The sequence below is a fragment of the Poromitra crassiceps genome (assembly GCF_964638095.1).
Source record: "Poromitra crassiceps genome assembly, chromosome: 15".
In the NCBI taxonomy this organism is placed as follows: Eukaryota; Metazoa; Chordata; class Actinopteri; order Beryciformes; family Melamphaidae; genus Poromitra; species Poromitra crassiceps.
In genome coordinates, this window is record NC_139634.1 from 18,650,504 (window position 1) to 18,662,814 (window position 12,311).

Consider the following 12,311-nt stretch of genomic DNA (forward strand, 5'->3'; position numbering starts at 1 on the left):
AGTTTCTGCCATGGTGACATGTCAACAGTGTGTGTCCAAGGTGTGTGTCTTAAGCTGGCAGGCACGGGCACACTGATAACTCACTCTTGACCCTTGCCTCTGTCACTGAGTACAGAATGGCTCTATTAACAGATTACTACAGGCTTACCCTTGAAATGACCAGCACCAATCATCGCTGCCAACTTCTGCCAAGGTGCCAACACCACACTAAACTTTTGGACTTCTCCCCGAAAAGCCAGGCACACCTTATCATTAGACTCCTTTTTTATTTGAGATGTTTTTGGAGGTGCTACACTACCTGACAGCTCGATATGTGAGTTTTTAGAATGCCTCCAATGGGAGTGTTGGACTAGGTTATTTTCTTTCTTCCTGACATTCAGACCTTAAATTCTACTGGATTATCCAGAAATATCGATTTTGTTGTTGTTGTTGTTGTTGTTGTTGTTGTTTGCAGGGATCAAGTGTACAGTCTTCGCACAGACATGAACATGATCCTTCAGCATCTTCATATAAAAGTATTATTTATATATGTATACATTTTATAGCATATTATTATATACTTTTATAGCATAACACACCCATTTTTTTGATCCCAATGGTAATTGAATGTGTAACCGCAGTTGTACACAGGTGTGGTGAGCCATGGTGGAGGGTGTGTGCCTGCTAACTGGGCGGATCTGTGACATAACACACACACGCACGCACGCACGCACGCACACACACACACACACACACACACACACACACACACACACACACACACACACACACACTGTTGTCTGTCTGCTGCACTCAGTTATGATGATGATGATGATGATGGCATTTTCAATGAGCTACTTTGTGTGTGTGTGTGTGTGTTTGTGTGTGTGTGTGTGTGTGTGTGTGTGTGTGTGTGTGTGTGTGTGTGTGTGTGTGTGATTCATTGGGTGCCGTACCCACAAAGAGCAGCAACAACAACTTGATTACCACTTTACAGACAGTGCCTGGTGCACCCAGTAGAGCAAGCGTCCAAACAATCCCCCCCCCCCCCCCCCCCACATACACACACACACACACACACACACACACACACACACACACACACACACACACACACACACACTCACACACACACACACACACACACACACACACACACACACACACACGCATGCTACACACACCATTCGCCAATGGTTCCAGGCATCTTCTGGCTTGGCACCAAGAGCAGCCTATTCACGCAGCCACAACAAGGCAGTAACTCAAGAGGTCCATTAAAAAGGCATTATTGTAGCCCTCTCTACAGTATGTATCGCTCCCTGAGTGATACCATTTAGTGCAGGGCTAGTCTGTGGTGCAGACGCTCATCCCACCTCCAAGCTCTAGAAAGCCTAACGCTGTTTTGATATTGTAAATCAATCTGGCTTTCCCTGGGCGTCTCTCTTTATGTTACGCAGAATTCTAAGAAGTCTAAAAGTTATTGAGGAAACCCGTAAAAGCAGCCGTAAAACAAACGCGTTTCATGGCTTTGCACTTCCTCCGCTTCAAAGTGGGAAAACAATGACTTCCTAAGTCATACAAAGCTACAAAGCTCTGCACTCTACCTGCGTACATCATGTATCTTAGAAGTCCTCCACGTCTCCACTTTAGCAACTCTTTCTGTTTTGTCTTCATACTGCCCCCCCCCCCTTCTGATTCTCTCTCTCTCTCTCTCTCTCTCTCTCTCTCTCTCTCTCTCTCTCTCTCCCCCCCCCCCCTTCTCTCTTTCTCTCCCCCCCCCTCTCTCTCTCCCTCTCTCTCTCCATTCCGTTGCATTGCTCGTACCTCCGCCTTCTCTCCGCTAATCGCCCACTTGCGTTTACATCCGCCTCCTGTGTCACCTGCATGGAGTTATGTAACTCTGCTGGAAACATCTGTGGGACCCGTGTTTGCTCAAGGGACACCGAGTCACACTGTGTTGATTCATTATGAAGGACAAAGCAACATCTGAGTCCAAAAAAGAAGCAGAACATTGTAATTGGACGCAGGTTCCGTCGTCAACAAGGCTGTTTGTGACATGTATGAGTCTTTCATGTGGCAACATGGACAGAAACAAGCAGAGCAATGAGCAGAATGGTATAAAAACTCTGTGAACTCAGCATCTAAGGCCTCCCCCCATACTGTAGTGTGTCACATCCACATTACATAGCCTCTCCCTAGACTTTCCCTTATTTGACTTTATAACTGTGTTTTCTCTCAGGAGTTTCTTTGTCGCGGTGGGAGGTGTTGGCAATTTGAAACTCGGTTCAAAATTCGGCTCAGTTAATCCTCTCATTCTTCCATCAAAACATCAAAAGAAAGGAGTGCTGATCTGAGGACAGATCACCTTCAAAGACTTTGAAGGCATGCGGCCTGATTAACAGTGCTACTCTAAATGGTGCTCTTCATGCAAAATGTGAGATGATTTCAGCGGCTTCACTTGGCTGTGACGTCTGAGACAGGAGGGCAACAAGGTGCGTTGAAAGGTAGCCACCGAGTTCACATGTATCACTTTGTAACCCGAGAGATCTATGCAAATCTGATGCCTTCAAAGAGCAGCAGCAGCCTGGACTCTGCTAACTCTGCCTGCTACTGTAGGAGCATTCCTGTTTTCACGTCTGACCAGCATGTCAATTAACGGTACTGGACACTAGTATGTCCAGGAAGCAGAGATGGGGACTTGGACTTGAGACTTGGACTTGAGCCGCACTTAAGTCACACACAGTGACTTGAGACTCGTCCTCAAAGACTTGAGACTTGACTTAGACTTGAGGTTTGGGACTTGTGAACAATCTTTATTATTTTATTTCGATTTGTTGGTGCCTTAACATTAAGGAAATGTCTACTAATGTCATCCAATCATTGCTGATATACTGTATGCTAATAGATAAAGGAGTGAGGAGGATAATACAGTACATGCTTTGAATTCCTTCGTTTTAGCTATGCAGTGTTCTAAGCAGACTTGAGACTTGACTTGGACTTGTGACCAAAGACCTGAGACTTGACTTGGACTTGTGACCAAAGACCTGAGACTTGATTTGGACCTGAGCTCAAAGACTTGAGACCTGACTTGGACTTGCAAAAAATGACTTGTGAGCATCTCTGCCAGGAAGAGGATTCATATTTCTTATTCTGTGGTGTCATTAAGCAGTGTAATTATCCACTGTCATTCATGGTTTTGGGTAATGTCATGGTTTTATATGTATTTATATGTATAATGTATGAACTTTTGGCAGACTCGCCGATAGAAAATAAGCTTCCCATTACTTCCACGGTGCATCCCTAAAAATAGTCCTGCCCTCTCAGACCTTTTGTGCTGGGGCTACTGTAACGTTTTGTTGACATTAGGATTACAGATTGGGCCTTTAAACCCTAGTGGAGGCTGCTGACACATCTGGATCCTGTCTGCACTCTGCTGTGGACAGTGTGTTCAGTAGTCACACATCTGGATCCGGTCTGCACTCTGCTGTGGACAGTGTGTTCAGTAGTCACACATCTGGATCCTGTCTGCACTCTGCTGTGGACAGTGTGTTCAGTAGTCACACATCTGGATCCTGTCTGCACTCTGCTGTGGACAGTGTGTTCAGTAGTCACACATCTGGATCCTGTCTGCACTCTGCTGTGGACAGTGTGTTCAGTAGTCACACATCTGGATCCTGTCTGCACTCTGCTGTGGACAGTGTGTTCAGTAGTCACACATCTGGATCCTGTCTGCACTCTGCTGTGGACAGTGTGTTCAGTAGTCAGCTGGACCAAAGCCAACGGCCAAGCTGTCGATTTAGCACAAAGTGGAGAACTTCCCGGGCCATATAACGAGGCAGAAGTTGCACGTATCACTAGGCAATGCGTACTCATCGTCTCAAACCAGGACGTCACTGCAGGTCAGAGGTTGTAACTCAAAATCCTTCTTGTGCATCTAATCTTGCAAAGCAGCACCTTGGTCTTAGTGCCTTGCTGGCATACAGTAGGCCCTGTTGCTTGACCCTAAAAAAATTATAATCTGAGTTTTCGGTGTGGAGCAGGTTGGAAACTTCTTCCCCTCATTGTAAAAGAAGAAATGAAAGTAATGTCATCTTTATATCTCACTGTGCAACTTCTCTCTTTCTTCTTCTTTTTCTAGCTGGGAGAAGGACAGTGGCCTCATCTTTGCATTACTTACAGATCAAATGAAACTGCATTTTGAGAGCAGAATCGTGCATTTTGTCTCTTGAAGATTAGTTAGAGCCTCATTTGTGCATTTCTGACACATCCAGTACATCCAGTAGCAGAGAAAGATGCTGTGCACCCTCAACCTGACCTGTGATGGTATTTAGCAGCTACTAAGCAGCACTGCCTGCCTGCCTGCCTGCCTGCCTGCTTTCCTGCCTGCCTGCGTGCCTGCCTGCTTGCCTGCCTGCCTGCCTGCCTGCCTGCTTTCCTGCCTGCCTGCATGCCTGCCTGCCTGCCTGTGTGCCTGCGTGCCTCCTGCCTGCCTGCCTGCCTGCCTGCCTGCCTGCCTGCCTGCTTTCCTGCCTGCCTGCGTGCCTGCCTGCTTGCCTGCCTGCCTGCCTGCCTGCCTGCCTGCTTTCCTGCCTGCCTGCCTGCCTGCTTTCCTGCCTGCCTGCCTGCCTGCCTGCCTGCCTGCTTGCCTGCCTGCCTGCCTGCCTGCCTGCCTACCTGCCTGCCTGCCTGCCTGCCTGCTTTCCTGCCTGCCTGCATGCCTGCCTGCCTGCCTGTGTGCCTGCGTGCCTCCTGCCTGCCTGCCTGCCTGGGGTGAAGGTGCAGAAGAGTATCTCTCTCATTCCAGCCAATCATGGCTCTCTTTGTCTCAGCCTCAAAGTGTACTCAGCCCATTTCCTCTGCTTTTCTATCCAGTGGAAATCACAGATCTCTCCCTGCTCACGGCTCTCTGGCTCTCTGGCTCTCGCTCAAACGCCAAAACAAGACTTAAGAGCTGAAGTTCTCCAGCCAGCATGCCGGCTGCTGTGACCCTTGAAGCATTTTTACGTAACCAGTTTTCTGGCCACCACTGCTGCTGCTGCTGCAGTCCAAGAGATGTCCTGGCTGGGCTTCTCCGGGCTGTACTGAACATTTCATTCTATTAACAAATGGGAAAGATGGCTGCTCTGTGGATTAAAGATGGCTGCTCTGTGGATTTGGACACCCACAGCACAAACCTCAGCCAGGCTTTCATCCCAATCTTGGCCCTCCTGATGCCAAGTATTTAAAAAATGTCTGAACTTCTGCATGCCTCACTTCAATAGGACAGCTTTCTTACTTTAGCTGACAGGATTCCACTTTGTGTGCACATACATGTATGAAAATGATACATGTATGATACACGTGTGATTGAGCGTGTACTCATGTACTCGTGCACATGCAGCAGTGTTATCAGGGTCCACGTTCAAAATCAATGTTTTAATCCAGTGAGAAAGCCTTCCGCAGAGGCCACATGATCCGCATCCGTTATTCCCTCTGGAAAGGGGGCGGTGCCTCTGGAAAGGGGGCGGTGCCTCTGGAAAGGGGGCGGTGCAGGGACAAAGTGTTCTGACTCAAACCTTCTGTTTGTCAGGCAAACAGTTGAGCTGGCACAGGCAGATGCAGGGGTCACACGGGGCAAAGAGAAGGCTGAACACACTGCCTCTCAGCCAGAATTATCTATAACCTGACTGCTCTGTGTCATTTAATCATCTACACTGTACATTTGTGTCCTGATCTCTCTCATAACTGAATAAGGACGTCAAGCTATCAATATTGAATCAATTTGTAATGATGTACAACTGATATTTTCATTGATACCGATGCTTTCCACTATAAAGCTGGGACACCCTATGGAAGTCTAATGTCCCCTTGGCTAATTGATTGAGGCATCAGGGCCTGAGGGAATGCGTGAAGCTGAAGCTGGAAAAGCAGACAGTAGTTTATGAGCATGTCTGGAGTGTAGAACAACAAACCACTTGTAACAGTTTGCCCAAGCTCTCCTTGCTTTGCATAATTCACGGTATGCTAAATAGTGAATGCGCTGAATAGTACTTGGTCCGAGCGTATCGTATGGTCTCGAGACTCATCAGAATGCAGGTCAGTTGGAAAAGCATTATTAGTTGATGGAGTTCATTAGCGAGTTCATTAGCTCTCTGTGTCAGGAGGAAGCAGCAGATAAAGCCTGCCTGCTGCAGCCCCCGGGCCAGAGGTTCTCCACCCGTTGTTCTTATATCCTATCACAGCGCCACGCCCCGCCTATCATAAAGAAATCAAGTACACAGTGTTCCCGCGGCAAATCATGGAGCGCCAGAGCCAGAACCATAGCTCCGGTGCAAGCGCTGTCAGATTAATGAGCATTAAAAGAGCCGTTATGTAAGTTAACAGGTGGGAAAATACTATGGAAATCTATGGAAATTCACTAAATAGCCTACATGTGAAGCCAAAAGCTAATCCGGCTGTATGTCAGGTACTAAAAAATAGGCATAATTAATATGAAATTAAAAACAAATTCCTACATGTTGCACAAGTTGTTTTCACAGCCAAAAAGCATGAAATAATTTGCTGCCATAAGCCCACTCAGTTGTTTGACCGTATCCAGTAGATGGTTTTACTGCCTTTATTCTGCGGAATGTACTTATGTAATATCTAGTTATCATCTCTAAGTGATAAAAATATGCCTACAGTCACACTGTACTGTAGCTACGTAGCCAGGCAGCCTCCTTGCGATAACGCATGTTAAAGTTTAACTTGGATGTTTGGATATTCTGTGGCAGCTTGGCTGCTGGAGACATTTAATACAAAATATTGACAAGCCTTCTTGCCAGAGAACATTAAGGTACAGTAAGGTTATCATTTTCACTGAACTGCAAATAACTGAATCCGTGATAACATGTACCTAATGTCCATTCCACGTCCATTTCATCAGGAGAGGCTTGACTGCAGAGTTAATTTGCAAATACCGATAAAAGCCAAAATGAACACCATATATATATATATATATATATATATATATATATATATATATATATATATATATATATATATATATATATACTGTATATATGATAGTAAATACAAATAGAGATATCTGATTTTGCAAATAACAATAATATATATATATCGATTTATTTTGTTGTTTTTTGCCTGAGTTGTGTGATTTAAAGTTGCACATAAGTACTGTATCCTACAGTTTGGCTGGGAGTGCATAGCAACCAGCTCCATCTAAGATACAGATCGTTTTCCTCAAATTGTTTCTTTCCACTTGACCATGAAATGTTGATGGAACAAGAACTTGCTTGTTGGATGTTATGAATATGCGGCGTCGGGAATACGAGGAAAATAAAAACATCTAAGCAAAAGCATGGTTGAGAGTCAATAGGGTGGAAAAACGGCTGTGTGGTTTTGAATGCACAGAGACTTCAAGATAACAGTCCTTAGACGGGATTCAGAAGGAGAAGCGCCGGGTCAAAGGTGACTGATCATATCACGAGGCCTCCCAGAAATGGAAAATCCCTATTTTATTACTGAACGATCATTTTTACGTTATCATGTGACACACGTCCGACATGTACTGTAGGCCTATGTCATGAACCGTTAACTCATATCTCCGCTTTACTGGCAGGAACGCCGGCGACTTCCGAGTATACGACATTCAAAGGTGGCCTTTAAGATGATAACAGGGTTGTGTTGTCTGGTAGCAGGTGCGCCTGTTTGCCGTTTCTCCACATTTTACTGCTTCGATAGCTAGACGGACCGTTTGTAATGATGCCCTCTCAAAGTCAGCATTGTACAGAACCAACGGCTGGCTGGGCTTCAGGAGTTCGCTGACTGAAAAGACGCTAACTGTTCATTTGAGGCTGAAGTCATCGGAAAAATAACTGCCAAACAAAGTAGCCAACTGGCAGTAAGTATGTAGCAGGACAACCTAATCCTCACAAACACATGTCAGCGAGCTGCCAAACAAACGTCTTCATAAACACTGTTTGGCAGCGACGGGGAAGGCATGAGGCCAAGTTTTAATTGACCTCTAGCAAATAAAGCTCATTTTAATTGAAGCAATATGACAACAAACTGGTGTTTTAGAAGAACCTCGTGTTTGTTAGGCCGACTTTATAGGTTGGCTGTTTTGTTTTTGTTTTTTCTGCTGCATGCAACCGTTTGTTGTTTTGAAGTAGAGTCCTCTTTAGTTTGATGGTCAGTTCTATTTTGCAGCTGAATCTGGGCACAGTTGAAAGTAAACATTTTTCTCAAAGCTGGGGGGGAAAAGTCATTGGAAACATTCACACTTGGCTGAGACAACATCAATTTGAAAGGAAAGTTGGAAGGAAGTCACTGTCAATGTAAGTGAATGTAATCAGATATAACATGAACAATATGTGGACATGGAAGACGTAGCTGTACCAAGATACTACTGTATGTCAGTAACATTGATTCAGGTTTTGGCTCCATTACTTCTGTTGATTTGGATCGTGTGAAATGACACCACTGTGAGATTAAACACAGACTGTCAGCTTTGTTTAAGGAAATCAGACTTGGAAATCCACTCAAAGCCAACCTGACAGTCTGCACTTACATCTCAATATACTGCTCTGTCATTTCTTGTGGAGCTAATTGTATTTACGTAGTAATTACATGCTAACAATGAGGGGCTTTTCCACAGCCTGAACTTCAACTAGTTTCTTGAACACAGTCAGAATGAACTCTCGATTCTAAGCATTATACTGTGTCAGTGTCAGTCTTAAAGTAGAAGTTCTGACTATGGACAACTGACCCAATCCCCTTTAACCATCTCATTTAGTGAAACTAAGCGGTAAACCTGTTCCTTAAAGGAACACTCCGCCCATTTTCAACCAGCATTGTATCATTAGAACATCAGTAGTATATCAGAAAACTGTAAACTGTTTTGAAGTCTGTCATTTAATTTGACAGTTATTGAGTGTTAAAGTGTGGACCAGTGACATCACTGGTCCACACTAACTCAAATTAATAACTCATTAACTCAAATCAACTCTCAATAACTGTCAAACTAGATGAATGATGAATAGTTTGACAGTTATTGAGAGTTGATTTGAGTTAATGAGTTATTAATTTGAGTTAGTGTGGACCAGTGATGTCACTGGTCCACACTTTAACACTCAATAACTGTCAAATTAAATGACAGACTTCAAAACCGTTTACAGTTTTCTGATATACTACTGATGTTCTAATAATACAAAGCTGGTTGAAAATGGGCGGAGTGTTCCTTTAAGCAACACTCTTCATACCTGCAGACCCACAGGTCAGACAGTTGTGTTGGTGTTGTTGAATGGCCCAAAGAGAGCTGGAACTCAATGAACTTACAAATTCAATTAGTACAAAATGCAAACACCAATTGATTTCCTAATGAGAGAGCAGTCATTAGCAGCCTAATAGAGTGGGAGGCAGTGAAGTGAAGTGAAGTGACCCCGGGCCGTAGCAGCCGTACCTGTGAAAGAAGAGCAGGATGGACAGCATGGTCTGGTCGATGTTGGAGTTGCAGATGCCCTCGTTGAGCAGGAAGCAGGGGTCCCTCACCACCGAGTCCAGGGAGTCCTGCCTCATGATGTTGTTGAGCTTGTCCGTGTTCAGGTTCTCGTACATCAGCTGGTCGCGGAGCTGCCGGAAGTGGCTGACGCTGGGGCCGGTGGGGCTCGCCGGCAGGCCCCCGCCGGCACCGTGGCCCGGGCCCTCCGACATGGACTCGTCGTTGCAGCCGTTGGCCAGGTCCAGGCAGCAGCTGCAGCAGTCCAGGCCGATGGGCGAGCGGCAGTCGTCGTCCGACATCTTGGAGAGGAGGGGAGAGAGGTGCAGGTGGAGAGAGGGGCAGGTGTAGGCAGAGGTGTGTGGATGAGAGAAAACGTGAGAGAGAGAGGCAGTCAGCAACAGGGCGTGTTCCCCCAGCTGAGACAGACAGACAGAGGGCTAGCCTGGTGTCCCGTCTCTGCTCCGAGGGCCAGCAGGTTGGGTTCCTCCCTGAGAAGTGTCGTCTTCTGGGCCTGCTTCTTATCCCTGAGTTTCCCCTCCTGTGGCTCTGCTGCGTTTAGCCTTTTGTTCGCTGCTGCGATGTGTTGCTACTGTGGCAGGAGGAAGAGTGAACGCCCAGACACACACACAAACACACGCACACCCCTACGATTCAGCAGGAGTGCGCCTGAAAGCAAAACCCAGAAGCTGCTTATCACTTTTTTCCCTGCACTTTTCTTTTTTTCTCTCTCTCTCTTGGGTTGGCGTGCTTAGAGACAGAGGGAGGGAGGAAAAGGGGATGGAGCGAGTGAGAGAGGGACATGGAGAGCGGGTGGGGGAACCCTGCTGATTGGTCAATGCATGCCGGGTCCCTCCTCCCCCTCTACCTTCTCAGTCCGGCCCCGGCCGGCACGCATTTCGAGAGAGGAGGAAGGAGAGGCAGACAGCCTCCAGCATGCTTCAAACATGTGCAGCTCTGAGCTCCACCCTGCCATGCTGACAGCGCAAAGGCGTGGCCCGCCGAGGGAGAGAGGAACACACACAACGCTACGATAGCTTGTCTCTCTCGCTGATTTGTGAAAAGTGTGTGCGTGTGTGTGTGGGGGGGGGGGGGGGCTTGCCTGCATGCCATTTTTGGTTTGTCAAATTAAAGCAGTGTTGTCTGTGTGTTTCTAATACATTTGGACCAGTTTCTACTGAATATTTTTACGAGCCATAAAAGCATGTGGCTGGTATTATTTTCACCTTGTGAGTCTCTGTGTGTGTGTGTGTGTGTGTGTGTGTGTGTGTGTGTGTGTGTGTGTGTGTGTGTGTGTGTGTGTGTGTGTGTGTGTGTGTGCCATGGCAAAATGTGATCCTTTGCCAGGTGTTTATATGTCTGTCTGTCTGTCTGTCTGTCTGTCTGTCTGTCTGTGTGTCTGTGGACTTTTGATTTTGTTAAAACCGTGCAAGATGCAGTCATGGAACTTTACAGGTGTGTAGTTGACATCAGTTCAAAAATGGGTGTGGTCTGAGCAGGGAGCCCGGGGAGTAGGGCCCCCCACTTTACGGCCCTGGTCAATTCGTAATAAGTCACAAGCATCGCGGCTGGTGTGATCTCATCGCAAGATCATCTCTTTACATCTGAAATCTAGTTTTGTTTATTACTCATCCTATAATAAGAACGTAAAGTGTGTGAGTGTGAGTGTGAGTGTGAGTGTGAGTGTGAGTGTGAGTGTGAGTGTGTGTGTGTGTGTGTGTGTGTGTGTGTGTGTGTGTGTGTGTGTGTGTGTGTGTGTGTGTGTGTGTGTAGAATTGGGTTCGGCCACAGCTATGCCATTTTACGTGCGATCACCCTGACTCTTTCAGGAAGTGTAAAGAGCACCCCTGCCCTAACGGAGCTGGATTTTATAATGGTTAATTATTGGTGAAAATGCCTCGACACAGGTTCAGCACCATGGAGAGCTCCAGAGTGGAGCAGCACACAGGTGAGCAGAGTTGTAATCAGCCAGTGAAGTGGACTATGAAACCCCTCTGGGGAGAGAGAGGACAGGCTGCATGCCAAGTCTGTGAGTGAGGCCTGACTAACTGAATAGGGACGGGCAGTGCGCTAGTTGTTTAGAATGCAAGATTTTTTTACTGAGTAGGCCTCCTCTTTGAAGGTTTATGAATATTCCGACGCATTTACCACACCTATTCTTGTTTTTAATAAACGACTCAAAGGAATGTTAAAGTACAAATTCAATTCATGTTTTACAAATTGATGCATTCATTAATGTCATAAATAATTATGTCAAGATACTTGCATGTGTGTGTGTGTGTGTGTGTGTGTGTGTGTGTGTGTGTGTGTGTGTGTGTGTGTGTGTGTGTGTGTGTGTATGTATGTATGTGTGTGTGTGTGTGTGAGAGTGAGAGAGAGAGACAGACTCTGCCCTCCTTGCATAGTAAACATAAACACTATCTTATCAGGCCTCCCCTGTGTTTGTTTATGATTTTGCCCATTTCCATATCTGTTCCCAAACAGATAGTGTTGGATTGGGCAACAGAATGCTGTGTTCTTGTCTCCCAGACGAGTGTTGCGCAACGAGGCCCAGTACCAAGTGGCCGGGACAGTGTGATTACAGCCGCACTGCAGACGGCTGAGAGAAGGGCACACCGCTGAGCCCCTGACCTCCACCGCTGGCCAACAAGTGTACTCCATGCTGGCCACAGATGGCCCGGGCAAGGCAGGGACACAGCTACAGCATAATGGCAAATAGCATGTCTTTCTCTGAGGCACTGCTGCTGCTGTCACCACTGCAATAAGAGATGTCACAGCACACATTGCCGGGCAGCAGTGGGATCAATTAGGCAAAGAAAATGACTGACTATTGCTTTATTGAGTGTGTAATGAT

General features: G+C 46.3%; 1 protein-coding gene across 1 annotated transcript in view; it reads right to left on the reverse strand.

The window, feature by feature from the left end:
- The window catches only part of tsc22d3 (TSC22 domain family, member 3), a 63,815-nt gene extending 53,666 nt beyond the window's left edge, over positions 1-10,149 (reverse strand). Inside the window, exon 1 of the mRNA XM_083651503.1 lies at positions 9,422-10,149. Within this exon, the coding sequence (XP_083507629.1) occupies positions 9,422-9,759 (338 nt within the window). The 5' untranslated portion in view covers positions 9,760-10,149. The remainder of the gene's footprint in view (positions 1-9,421) is intronic.
- Positions 10,150-12,311: the final 2,162 nt, after the last annotated feature.